Source organism: Canis aureus, chromosome 6, assembly GCF_053574225.1.
Source record: "Canis aureus isolate CA01 chromosome 6, VMU_Caureus_v.1.0, whole genome shotgun sequence".
NCBI classification, from domain to species: Eukaryota; Metazoa; Chordata; class Mammalia; order Carnivora; family Canidae; genus Canis; species Canis aureus.
The window spans coordinates 75,277,393-75,291,199 of NC_135616.1; the positions used below are offsets into that span (position 1 = coordinate 75,277,393).

Below are 13,807 nucleotides of genomic sequence, written 5' to 3' on the forward strand. Positions count from 1 at the left end.
TGCGGGAACAGTAATACAGAAAACCCTTCATTCAAGGCAGGAGTCCTCTACAATCAAGTCTGAGATCAAGCCCGAGCCCTGTGATTCACAAATGAGGAAACTGAGTGAGGCCCAGACAGGTTCTCGGACCTGCTGAGGACCACACAAGCCAGGGCGCTCGGATACCAGTCCCAATCTGTTTCTCCTACAAATCTGTGGCATGGAATTAAGTGGCCCCATGGAAATTCAAACCTCTGACCTCAGACCTGGCAACTTGGGGCTCAATACGTGTCTCCTTGTGACACGCAGGAGCGAGGCCAGCCGTCACATCACCCTGGACCGCATCTGTGTGTCTCTGCTTTGTCTGGAGCTAACTAGAAGATGCCAAGAGCTGGAGGAGAGCTGGCTAGTTCTACATCCGTCCCGCTCTCAGTTAAAATTCTCTGAGAGACAGAAGGATCATCTCCGTAGTGGAACAGGAAAAGGAGGGGCTCTGGAGCAGGGAGGAGAAAGAGAAGAGGCATCAATGGGAAACTGTGGTCAGGGCCCTTACAAGAACGAGAAATCCGTTAGTAGAAACAGAAGGTGCCAGCTTGAGTCAGCAGATCCGAATGTGTGGAGGGAAGAAATGCCCAGAAGACTGTTCTGCTATGAATGGTTTCTTAGCAGATAAGAGGAAGAACAGGTTCGGACACGGTCGGGGGGTGGGGGGCGGGGGGCTTTACTAGGCCCCTGGCTCAATCTCAGAGAGCCTAGCCCAATATTGCTCCACGCCCTGATCGGCTCCTCTTGTCCCCCCTCCACCTGAGGATCACTATCAGGACCTTACGTTCATGCAGGTAGCGCCCACTATTACTCAGCGATCACACCTTTATTAGGCAGCTAGGTATGATGCACGATGCCAAAATACTCCATGATCTTTTTTTTAAAGAGGGTATACAGTCACATGGAAATAAGAGGATATATAAATATCGAAGATGTGAATCTTCGGGGACTTACAATCCGTATCTAGAAGAGCCCCCTTGAACGTGGAGACAGACTGAAACAGGGGAAGAGTGTCTTGGCAAGCTTGACAGGGAAGGTGGGGGAGAGCCACTTCTAGCGTGAAGGCTTTCGTGAAAGTGGCAGCATTTGTACAGGGTGGAGTAGCTAGATACAGAGAGGGGTGGGGCAGGGAGGCAAAGATGATACAGGTGGACAGATGGCATACATCCCGTGAGCAAAGGTGACGGGGGTGGGGAATGAGAGGGAGGCAGGGCCCTACTAAGGAAACAGCAAAGGTAAGGCACTTCAGCTGAAACACAGCAGGTATTCAGAAAATAAACAGCAACAACAACAACAACAACAACAAAAACCCACAAAAAAACAGATTGGGTCACATCAGGGAAGGATCCGGAAATGTCCTGTATTTTACAGGCAGAGTGAACTCACTGAAGGGTTTAAGCGGGGAAGCTGCATGATCAGAGCTGGCTTTAGGCAGAGTAATCCCCCAAGGAACAGAGAGGGCAAGACCTCCCTTCCCCAGCTGAGGTTCTCAGAGGCAGCCACGCGTTTCTCTGGCCTGGCCCTACCCCACCCCACCCACCCCACCCACCTCCGGCTCTCCCTTCCTTCTTGCTCTCATTACACCTCAAACCCCAGTCTCTGTTCCTTTTAAAAATCTAAGGCAAGGTAACCAAAACAAGTCCATGAAATCAGAAGGGTCCAGATGCGGGCCGAGGGTCACTGGTACCCCTCCTCCTCCCCGCAGGGAGCCCAGGTGACCAGCACCCTGCCAGGCGAGGGGGGACATTGGGGGTCACATGACTGTATGAAGTCCCTGAGGATCCCACACCAGCTCCAGTGGAAAGGATGTGACACTCAGGAGCCCGGCGGTTGGAGGGAATAATTAAACTTCAGTGTTTCTGTAAACACAGGCATTTCCAAAGCAGGCTACTATATGCACTGGCTCTGTCCCCGATTCCTTCTCCCCTTCAGAGCTCCGGGTGCCTATGAGGACAGAGGCACCTGAAGGGCGCAAGATGACCCCTGCTACCTTCGCCTTTGCTGGCATTTGCTGGCGAGTCGGTCCAAGGCCCCTATGGCCTCTACACCAGTCCACCTGCATTCCTAGGATGCTCTAAGTTCCACACTTGTGGCCTCCAATGCCCAGGGCTCCCCCTCCACCTCCCTGCCCCTCCCCCCAGGGTCCTCTGAGCTCTACAGAAGTCTGGCCTGTCCAGCAACTGGCAGATCCTCCACTTGGAGAGGCTTCACTGCCCCAGCTCCCCTGAAGCCTGGCCTTTAGAATCTGCAAGCTTTCCTCTAAGAATTTCAGAAGCCAGAGGAGGAGGCCCGGGACAGAGAAGAGGGAGGGTATGGTTACTCCAAGGACAGGGGCTCCTTCTGTCAGAGTTAAAAATAAACTCTTAGCAATTTACACCCAACTCCTCCCTTCAGAAGCCAATGGGCCTTGGCAGATAAATCTCTCCCCGCAGAGAAAATGAGGCCCCAGGGGGACAGACAGGAGAAAGCAGTCCACAGAGACACAGTCCAGTATGTAACTCGAGCTGAAGCCAGAGGGCCCCCCAAGACCTACCTCAGCTCCTATTACCCTCCCTCACACACCTCTTCTCCCAAACAAACCTCAGTCTCAGAAAAAAAGATGCAGAACCCTTGTTTGCATGGTTAGTACCAACACCTGTCCAAGGATTAGGAAAATCAGAAAGAATGTCAAAGTCAAGGTAAAAGAAATGGTCCACCCAGTATCTATCATGCTGTCACCTAGCATCTCTGTTCTGCTTCCTCGCCTGCCCAGGATCCCCAGGCAGGAAGGGAAGAGGCCACCCCACTGGGCTTCGATGAACATGGATCAGCAACAACCCTGCCCCCACAGTCAGGAGACAGAAGAGACCGGTGTTCTCTGTGATATCCTGCAGGTGGCAAAGCTGAAAAGGCTGGAGGAGCCATGCCTGACTCGGGAAGGAGGGCCCAAGAGCCAGGGCCCAGTAACCAGGGCCCAGTTACGCTTGGAGGCCGACAGTATGAGGTCACATCTCTGAGCGTGGTAACCCGAAGCCCCACACAGCAGGGGGGAAGATTATAGCTGAGCAACGGGACAGGGACAGGAGTCCTAGGGCAGGTAGCAGGCGGTCACGGGGCAGTCGGGGGAGGGCCCGGGACAGCCCCACGTAGGGGCAGGGCCTCCTAACTCAGCCATACACCTTGCGGCAGGGAGGCCTGCTTGCCAGTGTACCTTGCAGGCAGCCAGGGCAGGAGGCAAGCACGGGGAAAGTCTCATGGACTCTGATGAGCTTCCACACCCTCCCCCTAGCCCTCCCCCCGATGGAGAAGCAGGGCAGCTCCCCGGGCCCTTGTACCCCTTGTACAGCGGCGGCCCCCTGCCCTTGCAGCCTGAGCTTGGCAGGTGGTTGGGGGCAATCACTTTTATCGCTCTTCCGAGTGCCAGGAGTGAGATCCGCCACCTGGAGCAGCCCCAGCCATGCCTCCCTCCCAGGGCTCGGGAAAGGCAGTTGGCCCCAACCACCCACCAAGCTCAGGCTGCAAGAGAAGGGGCCGCAGGGGGAGATATCGAGCTAGAAGAGAGACTCCGTCTTCTGCAGTGTGGCAGGGACAGGAAGGCTGGGGCGGACAGCAGGGCCCGGCTGCGAGGGGAGACTGCACCAGTGGCAGGTCTATTTTTAGCTGTTGGGACAGAGGGGCTGAGTAACAATTCTAGGCCCTGGGCGGGAGGCCAGGTTGCAAATGTCCCGTGTGTAGGCTGGGAGCCTAGTGACAATATGGATCATCACAATGGCAGGGAGGTGATTGACGCCATCACCTGCCACGGAGGGGTGGAAGGCAGAGGTTTGTCAGTAGGTCCCCAGCAGGGGCTCATCAGTAGGTCCCCCTCACCTTTGCTCTAGGTTCAAAAGAATCAGTGGGGCCGAGTCACGCAGAGAGAAGGCCCCCTTTGTTCCCCTCATCTGCTAGGAGACAGGAAAGCCTTGGAATGGTGGCCACCCAGCGTCTGCCTTGGTCCACCACCCCTCACCTTCCAGATGAGCGCTAGATGGCCGCTGGCCACAGAGATGCCTGGAACATCCGTCCCTTCAGAGTAAGATGCCCTTTCACATGACCCTTCTGGGCAGCTCAGGTTCCTAGCAGAATAAACACAGAGCCTGGCCGGTGCTGGAGGGGAACACGACTAACAGATAGGGTTTGACCTTGGGGCCTCGTCCCAGCCTCTCCCACCCACCAGCTTGCACCCAGAGATGTTTACTAGGTCGGAGAACCAGGAGCCCAAGGCTGCACTCCCAGGGGCTGAGCACAACCTCATCCCCTTCTGCCCTGGGTGTCTCATTCCTCCAACCACGCAGGGTGGCCTGGCCCACGGGACCCCACAGCCAAAGCTTCTGGGCTGAAACCACGGCTTTGGCACCAAGTGAGCCGGAAGAGAAGGAAAGAGGCATCCCCAGGCATCTGTCTTTCCTCTTGCTTCTCCGGACTTCTGGTCTCTAGTCTTACATAACCTTGGGGAGGGGGGGAGTGCTATCTGGATGTACATCCCGATTTCCTCATGGGCTTTGGGAACAGCCCCCAGCCCCCACCATATCTCTGGGTGACTTAGAAGGAGGCACCCACTGGGACGAGCCCCACCCCAAGGCAACACGAAGCCAGACTAGTGGACAGCAGGTCAGACTACAGCCCTCACCCCCGCCCCCTTGCAGGGCGCAGCCTGCACAGCCAATCCCCGCAGCCTTGTTTGGACCCACACCTCAAATGGGAACAAAGTTCCAGAACACGAAGAGTTCTTGCTCTCCACCCTGAGACCCCACGACACTAGGATTCTTCTGCCCTCAAGGTAAGAGGAGACCCCCGCCCTGCCCCGAGTTACACAGCCCATGCTCTCCGCCGAGGCGCCCGCTGGAACGCTTGCCAACGCTTGCCAAGTCTTCCCACGAGAGAAGGAGCAGCTGGTCGGCGATGAGTATTAATTAACTGGACGCAGCTACCGTGGAGCCCAGCATCAAGCCTATCATAGGGGCATCCCCGCTGGCCCCGGCACTGCTGATGGTCCGACAGGGAGCAGGTTGGGCACAGCCTTCCACCCCGTACCCCCCCCCCACCCCACCCATGCCAGTGCTCAGGAGCAACTGGGAGCCTGACCTCAGACACAGGCACCAAAGCCTGGGAAATTTAACTGACCTGTTCAAGGTCACATGACCAGTTAGCAGGGCACATACACTGGACATCATCTTTTCCTTTCTTAGCTAGTACATGACCAGTAATAACAGACTCATCTTCATAAATCTGTACCCATATATATCCTAAAATGCAAAATATCAGTATCCAGCTAATGATGAGAAAAGGTACCAAATCTGATTTAGGTTTTACCCCTGGTGTACGGTAAGCTGCCCAGGGGCATGGCCCCTTCTCTCCACCAATGTCCCCATCATTAAGGTGACCTATGTAGAAAAAGCCCAGGGAGCAGTTAGTTCAGCTCAGTTTTGCCCTGCAAGGGCCACAGTCCCAATACTACTACCTGTAGCAACCAAAACATCACGGGAACCGAGACTGAGGGAAGATCCCAGGGAACTGCATCCCTGATGAAGACCAAGGGTAAGACCTGGGAACCCTTCCTGCCTGGCCTCACCTCCCACTCTGGTGAGATGGAAGGAGTCAAGAAAGATGCCCAGGGAGTGTCATCAGCTCTAAGGTGCAATGAGGTATGGGACTCTTCCGCACGGGCCTTAAATCATTACCAAGAGCAGCTGCGGCCCCTTGGAACACAAAGAACAACTCTGCCCTGCCCGCCCCTCCCTCCTGGAACACTGAAGCATCTGCAAGGATGTAGTCCGGGAAAGACAGGGAAAAAGAGACCCTATGTGGCCCTTGGAAGGGCCCAAAGTGGAAGAGAGGAAGCAAGACCTCCAACCACCAGGGAGAGTTCTGAATCAGAGCCCTGAGGGCCTCCTGGGAAGGACTCCAATGCAGACACCAGTGCCCTGTCCTTCCCCACTGTGGCTGACATTCCTCCTGGGATTTGCAGGTGACAGGAGCTTTGGCCTCTCCTCCAACCCAGGAGCTGGCCAGGGATTAAATCTGCAGTCCCAAAAGCTTGGCCCCTCCAGACCTCTCCCTGAATCCCTGCACCTGCTTCTTAGGGAGAATCGTCAACTGATGATGAGTCGACTCCTCTGGTCCCAAGCAGTCAAAACATGTTAATCGTGGGCCCCGATACCGTCATGCCCCCCTGAAAAGGAGCCTCTTCATTTCCCAGGCACCCACCAACATCTGGTCCCGAGGCCTGGGGCTGCTTTTCTCCCCCTTTCCATCAGCCACTGATCCCAGATCTTAGCTGGAAACTATTTTCAAGCTCCATCAAAGCCCAGAATTCACAAGTGAAAAAGGACCCTACGTTGATCCACCTTTGATCCTGCCTCAGCGGGCGCCAAGGCCCCACGAGAGGGAGGGGGTCTCTGAAACCAGAAACTAGACCTCCCTGGTCTGAACCTCTGTGATCTGTCACCCTTCTTTACAACAGCCTGTTAGTTTACTTCATGCCCCACAAATACTGTAAAGCCTGCTTTTAATACAAAGCTAGGTTCGCCTCATTTCTGGGCCAGCAGCCCTACACGCTCCCTGCCCACCTGGTCTCCTGTTCTCCCCTCAGGGCCAGGGTCACCAGCCCCTCCTACAAATCTGCTTAAACTTCAGAGGCCCAGCAATGAGCCCTCCGTGGCTCCTAGGCTCCTCACAGATTTCCCTTCCAAAACTCTTCTATCCCCAACCACACAGTTTCACCTCTAGATCAGCACAGTCCAGTAGAACTTTCTACGAGGATGAATCTATTCTTCCAAGCTATCCCGTTCAGTAGCCAGCAGCCGTGCGTAGCTTCTCAACACTTGAAAGCTGGCTGGCTGATTTTTTATTTAATTTATATTAATTAATTTTAGCTTAAATACCTGTGTGTGGGTATTGGCAACCATACTGGACAATGCAGAATCCATCTGTTAATCCTGCCTTCTCCAAATCGGTTTCTTGACCCCCTAAATTTTAAGGCATTTTTTACGTCTGTATCTCTGTATCCTCTACACCACCAAGCATATGGTAGGATGCTCAGCGAAATGTCAACAACCTATAACCACAGTGGATTTAAAAGAGACTGATTTGGGTGTCGGTCAGTTAAGTGTCTGACTTGATTTCAGCTCAGGTCATGATCTCAGGGTCACGAGATCGATCCCCTCCTTGGGATCCACACTGGGCCTGGAGCCTGTTTGAGGCTCTCTCTCCCCCACCTCTCTTTCTTTAAAAGAAAAGAGGCCAATTTAGTCAATGAAACTGTCCCCCCATGTAATTCCAACCAGCAAAGACAATTTGGGGACACTGCCCCTCACACAGCCAGGCTACCCATCCTGCTCCCCAGGAGGTGCTCAGCATGAGGTGTGCTGAGCAGGATGCAGCCTGTACTTCGGGGCCGTGGGAGCGCCTGTGTTCCCCTCTGCATCCAGAACAACCACGGGAGGTTCCGATTATCTCCCCTTCAGAACACCATAGGAAGCCACACCACAGTGACACAAAGTGACCTAGGGAGGGAGAACCATAGGAGAAAGGAAAGGAGACGACATCACAGGACCTTGTTTTCTCTAATCCACGCAATGGAAAGATAAACAGAGATAAGGTATGATAACAGTCTATATTTTGTACGGCAATAATATGCTTCAACTAATCAGAGTCACACAGCAGAGAGGGACAACGGTGCCAGCTTTAATTAAATTTGTTCAGCTAATACCCAAGAGTCACCATGACACAGAGCAGCAGGAAGCAGCTGAGGAACCCCCCGGGGAGTACAACCAATTATTACACAAGTGGATTGAGACTAGGTGTCCTTACCAAAGAAAGAGTTAGGAGAATCCCCACATTCTTATACAAAAAAATAATAAGTACGATTTCTATCAAACGCTCCCTCCAAGGGGTGGAGGTGGTGTAAAAAAAAATTTTTTTTTTAAAGTTCATTACCCAATTTAAAATTCATGAACCGGGATCCCTGGGTGGCGCAGCGGTTTGGCGCCTGCCTTTGGCCCAGGGCGTGATCCTGGAGACCCAGGATCGAATCCCACGTTGGGCTCCCGGTGCATGGAGCCTGCTTCTCCCTCTGCCTGTGTCTCTGCCTCTCTCTCTCTCTGTGTGTGTGTGACTATCATAAATAAATAAAAATTTTTTAAAAAATAAATAAAATAAAATAAAATTCGTGAACCTGCTGAGTTGGTATATAAGCTGCCACCCCCCCCCCCCCGCCACCCCAACTCTGGAGTTATTGCTGGAGAGGCAATAAATACCCACCGGGCATCCCCTCGCCAAGAGCCACGAGGGTAAGAGGGCAGCTCCTCGGGCTTAGGGAGCTCTGGAGCAGCAGCCAACCCCAGGTCCGAGCCTGCGGACGTCACTGCAGTTATGAAGTGGGAAGAGGTCTGAGATGGGGAGTCAGGCACCCCAGGTTCTAATCCTGCCTCTGCCAAGTGCATGGCTCTATGACCTCAAGCAAGTTTTTGCTCTGGGCCTTGGTTTTCTCCTCTGCAAGAAGAGGGGGTTTAGAGGAGATGACCTCTGAAGTCCCTTTCGACTCTGACAAAGTATGAGTATGACTCAGAACTTAGCAAGAGCAGCCAGGAGAGATGGTGAGGTGAGGTCACAGCACCCACTAAAAGCCCTGAAATGCTAGCTCTCCGAGGTGGAGGTAGAGAAGCAGCAGGGTTAAGTGGGGACTTTTTTTTTTTTAAAAGCACTGATTTCACTTAAGAGGACTAAGAGGTCATCAGACCACAGAAGGAGCAGGGCATCCGGGGCAGCCATCACCTCCCATCCACTCTCAGAGCTGTGAGACAGCAGAGATCAGAAGCCCCATCCGAGGCCCAGCTCCAGCCCTATAGCTCCTGCCCTAAATCCTCAGGAACGGCCTGACACTGGATGTAGAGTAGAGGTCTGGTCCCTTTTTCCTCAGGCACCTTCCAGGTGGGGTAATCTGTCCTCGCCTGCAACATCCGCCTCCCTCGTTTTATAATCAAAGCACTCCTGGTTCTGAAAATCGTTTCACTACTCAGCATATGAGGTTAAGTTCATCAAGATTCAAGATCTAGAAATCTCTTTGGTGTATGTCTCAAATAGGGTTCTTTGGCCCAGATTCCCCCCACAAGCTGTAATTATGTCTTAGCCAATATTTGGATATGGAAGTACTGTTGACACTGCTGTCACTCTCTGAATGCCTCATACCTTCTTTCTTCCTCTATTATTAAGTTTTTACACAAAGATGTGTGGGAATCTACAATTTAACAGTTGAGTCAACTTATAATATCTGGGAGCAGACTGCCTGTCAAAACAGACTGACTTCTAACCTGAGCAGGATGAATTATGAGTGTTACTTAGACTGCTGCTGGATTTTTCCTTTCAGAACGATTTATAGGAGGGAAACGTCCAAATCTCTCTATTAATTACAATAATAGAAACCTGAATTACGATAGAGATCTGAGTCGCCAACCTAAAACATTTTAGCCTATGGTTTTACGTGTCATGAAATAGAATAAAGGAAGAAGTTGTGAGTTTCTGTTCTGAAGTCTTTATGCAATATTCCAACTATCCAAGGGGATGAACAGCCATCGTCCCCAAACTGCCAACGGGTGAGGGCAGATGGCCTCTCAGAGGGAATAGAAAACTCTCCCGGAAACAACGTCTGTCACTTCCTCACCGGTACAGGTTAACTGTGGTCAAACAGCATCCACTCACCTCCGCTCCTCAAGGTCAGAGCCACAGGTAAACCACCACTCTTCCCACCTGTCCCCACTTGTGAGTATGGAAAAGAGTGGTCTAAGGCACAACAACCGAAAGCCCACGGCAAGAGCTTGGAGTCGAAACCTAAATTCTGACAACGCTGAGGCTAGCTGAAAGCCCTCCCCCAGAAAAGGAGGATGCGAGCAGCAAGAAAATCACCGTAGAGGCCTTAAAATCTGGACACTGGATGTGCTTGCCCTCTGCAACTGCAAAGTGCCAGAGTTTTATTACATCTAATTATATATTCCAACAGTTCCACCCATCACACCTATCTGAGCTTTGTATTAAGAACTTAAACACAGCTAGCTGGGGGGGGGGGGGGTAGGTGGAAGAGAAAAATATAACACAGGAAGTATTTTTCTACTCCTCCAATCATTTAAGACGCCCCAGGGGAAACAGGCCTGATGTGTCACCTTTAGAGATGTGGTTTGATCTGAAACCTGTCGGAGGGGAAAACCTTCTTAGTGACCCCGAACCCCGGCTCACACTGCACGGGGGACCCACCCGTGGCATCAAGACCTCGAAGTCCATTCTGTTTAACTCCTGAAGCGGGTATTCTCACTTAAATCCTTATCCCCACCCCAACCACCACACCCCCTTAGAAAAAAAAAAAAAAAAAGAGGTTGGGTTTCCCCAGCTCGAGGATAACGTCCACCAATCCCGTGTCCGGGGCTCCGGCGCCCTCTCCGATTTGCGGAATCAGCACGGCCCAGGCGCGGTGCAGCCCCGGGAGCGGCGGGCGCAGGTCGGAGCGGCTGCCCGGGGTCGGCCCCCCCCGCGGCCCCGCGGAATCCCCGGCCCGCACCCCCCCCGCCCGCGCGCCCCGCGGCGGCTCGGCCGCGCTCCGGAGGCCCAGGGAAGTGAAATCACACATTCCGGCTCCCAAATAAGGAGCGAGGCTAAAGCAACCCCTGATCCGACTTCTCCAAACTCCGCGACCAACCGGCTCAATGAGTAATGGGGCCTTTTGTGCCCGCGGAGGGAAAGAAAGGAGGCAGGAGAGGATGGGGAACCACAGCCCCCGAAAGTCACTTCCTCGGGCCGGGGTGAAGCTGGCAGAAGTGGGGTCCCCGAGCCAACCGGCCTGCGCCCCGGCTGGGGCCCGCTGCAACCCCACCACGGCAGGGACCTCCCGGGTCCCTCCCGGTCCCGCCACCCACACCCGGAGGTGACCGGAAGCCCGGTCGGCGGCGTGGCGGGCGCGGACCTGACCTTCCCCGCCCCCCGCGCCCCCGACCCCGCGGGCGCCCCGACCCGCCCCGCCCCCCACGATCGCCCCGACTCCCCGCCCCCCGCGGGCGCCCTGACCCCCCCGCCCCCCGCGGGCGCCCCGACTCCCCCCGCCCCCCGCGGGCGCCCCGACCCCCCCGCCCCCCGCGATCGCCCCGACGCCCCCGCCCCCCGCGAGCGCCCCGACCCCCCGCCCCCCCCGACCGGCCGGCCGACGCCGTGTCCCGCGGGGCTCGGTGCGCTCCGGCCGCTCGGGAGCCGGGGGTCCCCGGGAGCCCCTCGGAGCCCGCCCCGCCCCGCCCCGCCCCGCCCCGCCGCGGCCCGCGGACCCACCTTGAGGGCGAATTTCTCCTGGGTCCTCTTGTTGAAGATCTGCAGAACTTTGCCGTTGATGCCCAGCCCCAGGACCTGGGTGGTGACCTTGTAGTCGTCGATGATGGCGTTCTTCTTGATCTGCAGGCTCGACTTGACGTGGAACTGCGGGAACTGCGGCGGGGCCGGGGCCGGGGCGGGGGCCGGGGCGGGGGCGGGGGCGGGCGCCGGGGCGGGCGCGGGGGGCTGCGGCGCGGCGGGCGGGCCGGGCGCGGGGGGCTGCGGCGGGGCGGGCGGCGGGCCGGGGAGCGGCGCGGGCGGGCTGTGGCCCTGCGAGCCGGACAGCATGGTGCCCGGGGGCGGGGGCGCGGGCGCGGGCGCGGGGGCGCGGGGCCCGGCGGCCGCCCCCCCCTCGGGCTCGGGACCGGGTCCCCGCCGCCCCCCGCCCGGCGGCCAAGTTTGCTCGGGGCTGGAGGCGGCTGCCCCGGCCCGGCCCGGCTCCAGGCTCGGCGGGCCGCGGGGCTCCGTGGGTCCCGCCGCGCGCCGCTGGCGCCCGCCGGGCCTGCTGCCTCCCTCGCAGCCTCCCCCCGGGGGCCTGGCGCTCGGCGGCCGCGGGACGGCGGGGCCCGGCCGGGGGGAAGCGGCCGCGCGACGATGCTCCCAGCCCGGGGGCCGGCGGCCGCGTCACAGCCTCGTCTGCGTCCGGGGCCGGCCTTAAAGGGGAGGGTCGGAGGGGCCGGGCCGGGGGGCGGGGCGGGCGGGGCGGGGCCGGGGGCGGGGCGGGGGCGGGGCCGGCCTTAAAGGGGAGGACGCGAGGCGCCGCGGGGCGCGGGGGCGCGGGGCCCGAGACCGCGGTTGGCCGCCCGCCGGGGCCGCGCGGAAGGCGGGCAGGCGTGTGCGAGGAGCGGCGCCCCGGAGCCCCGAGATCCCCTCTGCTCTGCCCCGTCCGTCCGTCTCTCTGGGAAGCAGCAGCCACGGGGGAGGACGGGCGGGCGGCCGGCGGGCAGCAGCCGCGGGAGACCCGGGCGCGGGCGGGGCGGCGGCGGACAAGCCCGGGGTCCCGGGGACCGGGTGAGCGCGCGGGCAATCGCTTCGCGACGTTCATTGGCCTCTGAGTCTTGCATTTCTCTTCCCATCAGTGTATCGCTCTGCCCTTAAAAGGTGGATCGTGGGGTAACCACCAACAATGTAGCAATGGTAACTTTGAACTTCTTTTATGTAAATGAGCTACAAAAAAAAAAAAAAAAGGGGGGGGGGGACTGAATGGGAACAGGAGAGACTGACCTTCAGCCTTCCCGGAGGGCCCGAGCAAGCCACCTGCTCCTCTAACCCAGCGGAAAGGATAGCAGCACCTTTGGGGGGGGCGGGGGAGACTCAGAGAGGACTCTGTGGCCCAAAGGGAGGTCTGGGGACTAGGTTCTGATCCCCGGCAGGGAAGAGTTAGTCGCTGAACCTACACCATTAGGAGAAGCGGGTATTTTTCAGAAGTCGGGTTGGAATCCAGATTGGCGCCGGATCTCTGGGAAAGATCCCGAGGACCTAGCTGGGCCTGCAGTAGCCCGGGTCAGGGCAGGTGGCTGGGGAGGCCCTAAGCATACGCCGCCCCAGGGCCTCTGCACGTGCTGAGGGTGTGGGGGATGATACCAAATACACCCCCTGCCGACCCGCTCCCGCTCTGACTAGTGGGACAGTTGAGAAATACAACAAAGGAACCGGACAGGTGAAGACAAAGCCTCAGCTTGATTACTGATAAGGCAAAATTAAAAATAGGGCTTGGGCTGTGGCCACACGTGGCCCCTAATGTGTCCTCCCTCAACACTCCAGAGCTCCCTCTTCCAGGGAGATCCAGCTCAGGGAGAAAAGAAGGGAATAGCCTGAGGGTAGGGGCCCCCTGAGGACTGAGCCCAGGCTGGGACGGAGCAAGAGGTGGAGCAGAAGGCTAGCCTTCTGGGAGGGCCTCCCGGAGTGGACCGCAGAGTCCACCGCGTGGGGCTGGGAAGAAAACAGTTCCCCTAACATAAATATTAGCTCTTTCGAAGCAGCGTTAATTTTTTTTAAGATTTTTATTTATTTACTTATTTAAGAGAGAGAGAGACAGCACACGGGGCAGGGGGCAGGGGGAGAGGCAGAGGGGAAGCAGACTGCCCGCTGAGCAGGGAGCTCAATAAGGGACTCGATCCCAGGACCCTGGGATCATGACCCGAGCCAAGGGCAGATGCTTAACCTTTGGAGCCACCCAGGTGCCCCAAAGCAGGGCTTATTCAGTGTACAACTTGACTGTGTACAAGGTTCCATGCTCAGCCTCTCAGTGGCAGGTAGTGTTAATGTGTGGGGAAGAAAACAGAAGGGTGCAAGGGAATGGCGTGGCCAAAGTGGTGCAGACCCAGGTCTGGGAGCTGGAGGGGGAGGGATTCACCTCCAGCTGCAGTAGTTGAGCCTGGATGTGGTTAGAGTTCCCCGCCCTGCCACCCCTCACTCT

General features: G+C 56.9%; 1 protein-coding gene and 1 long non-coding RNA gene across 2 annotated transcripts in view; one reads left to right on the forward strand and one right to left on the reverse strand.

Annotated features, from left to right (window-relative positions):
* Window positions 1-11,691, reverse strand: part of MAPKAPK2 (MAPK activated protein kinase 2) — a 45,210-nt gene extending 33,519 nt beyond the window's left edge. Inside the window, exon 1 of the mRNA XM_077902325.1 lies at window positions 11,350-11,691. Within this exon, the coding sequence (XP_077758451.1) occupies window positions 11,350-11,676 (327 nt within the window). The 5' untranslated portion in view covers window positions 11,677-11,691. The remainder of the gene's footprint in view (window positions 1-11,349) is intronic.
* LOC144316433 (uncharacterized) lies at window positions 1,621-8,137 on the forward strand. The gene is made up of 3 exons (XR_013382386.1): window positions 1,621-3,025; window positions 3,885-4,075; window positions 4,689-8,137. It is a non-coding gene; the product is annotated as an uncharacterized LOC144316433 (long non-coding RNA).
* Window positions 11,692-13,807: the final 2,116 nt, after the last annotated feature.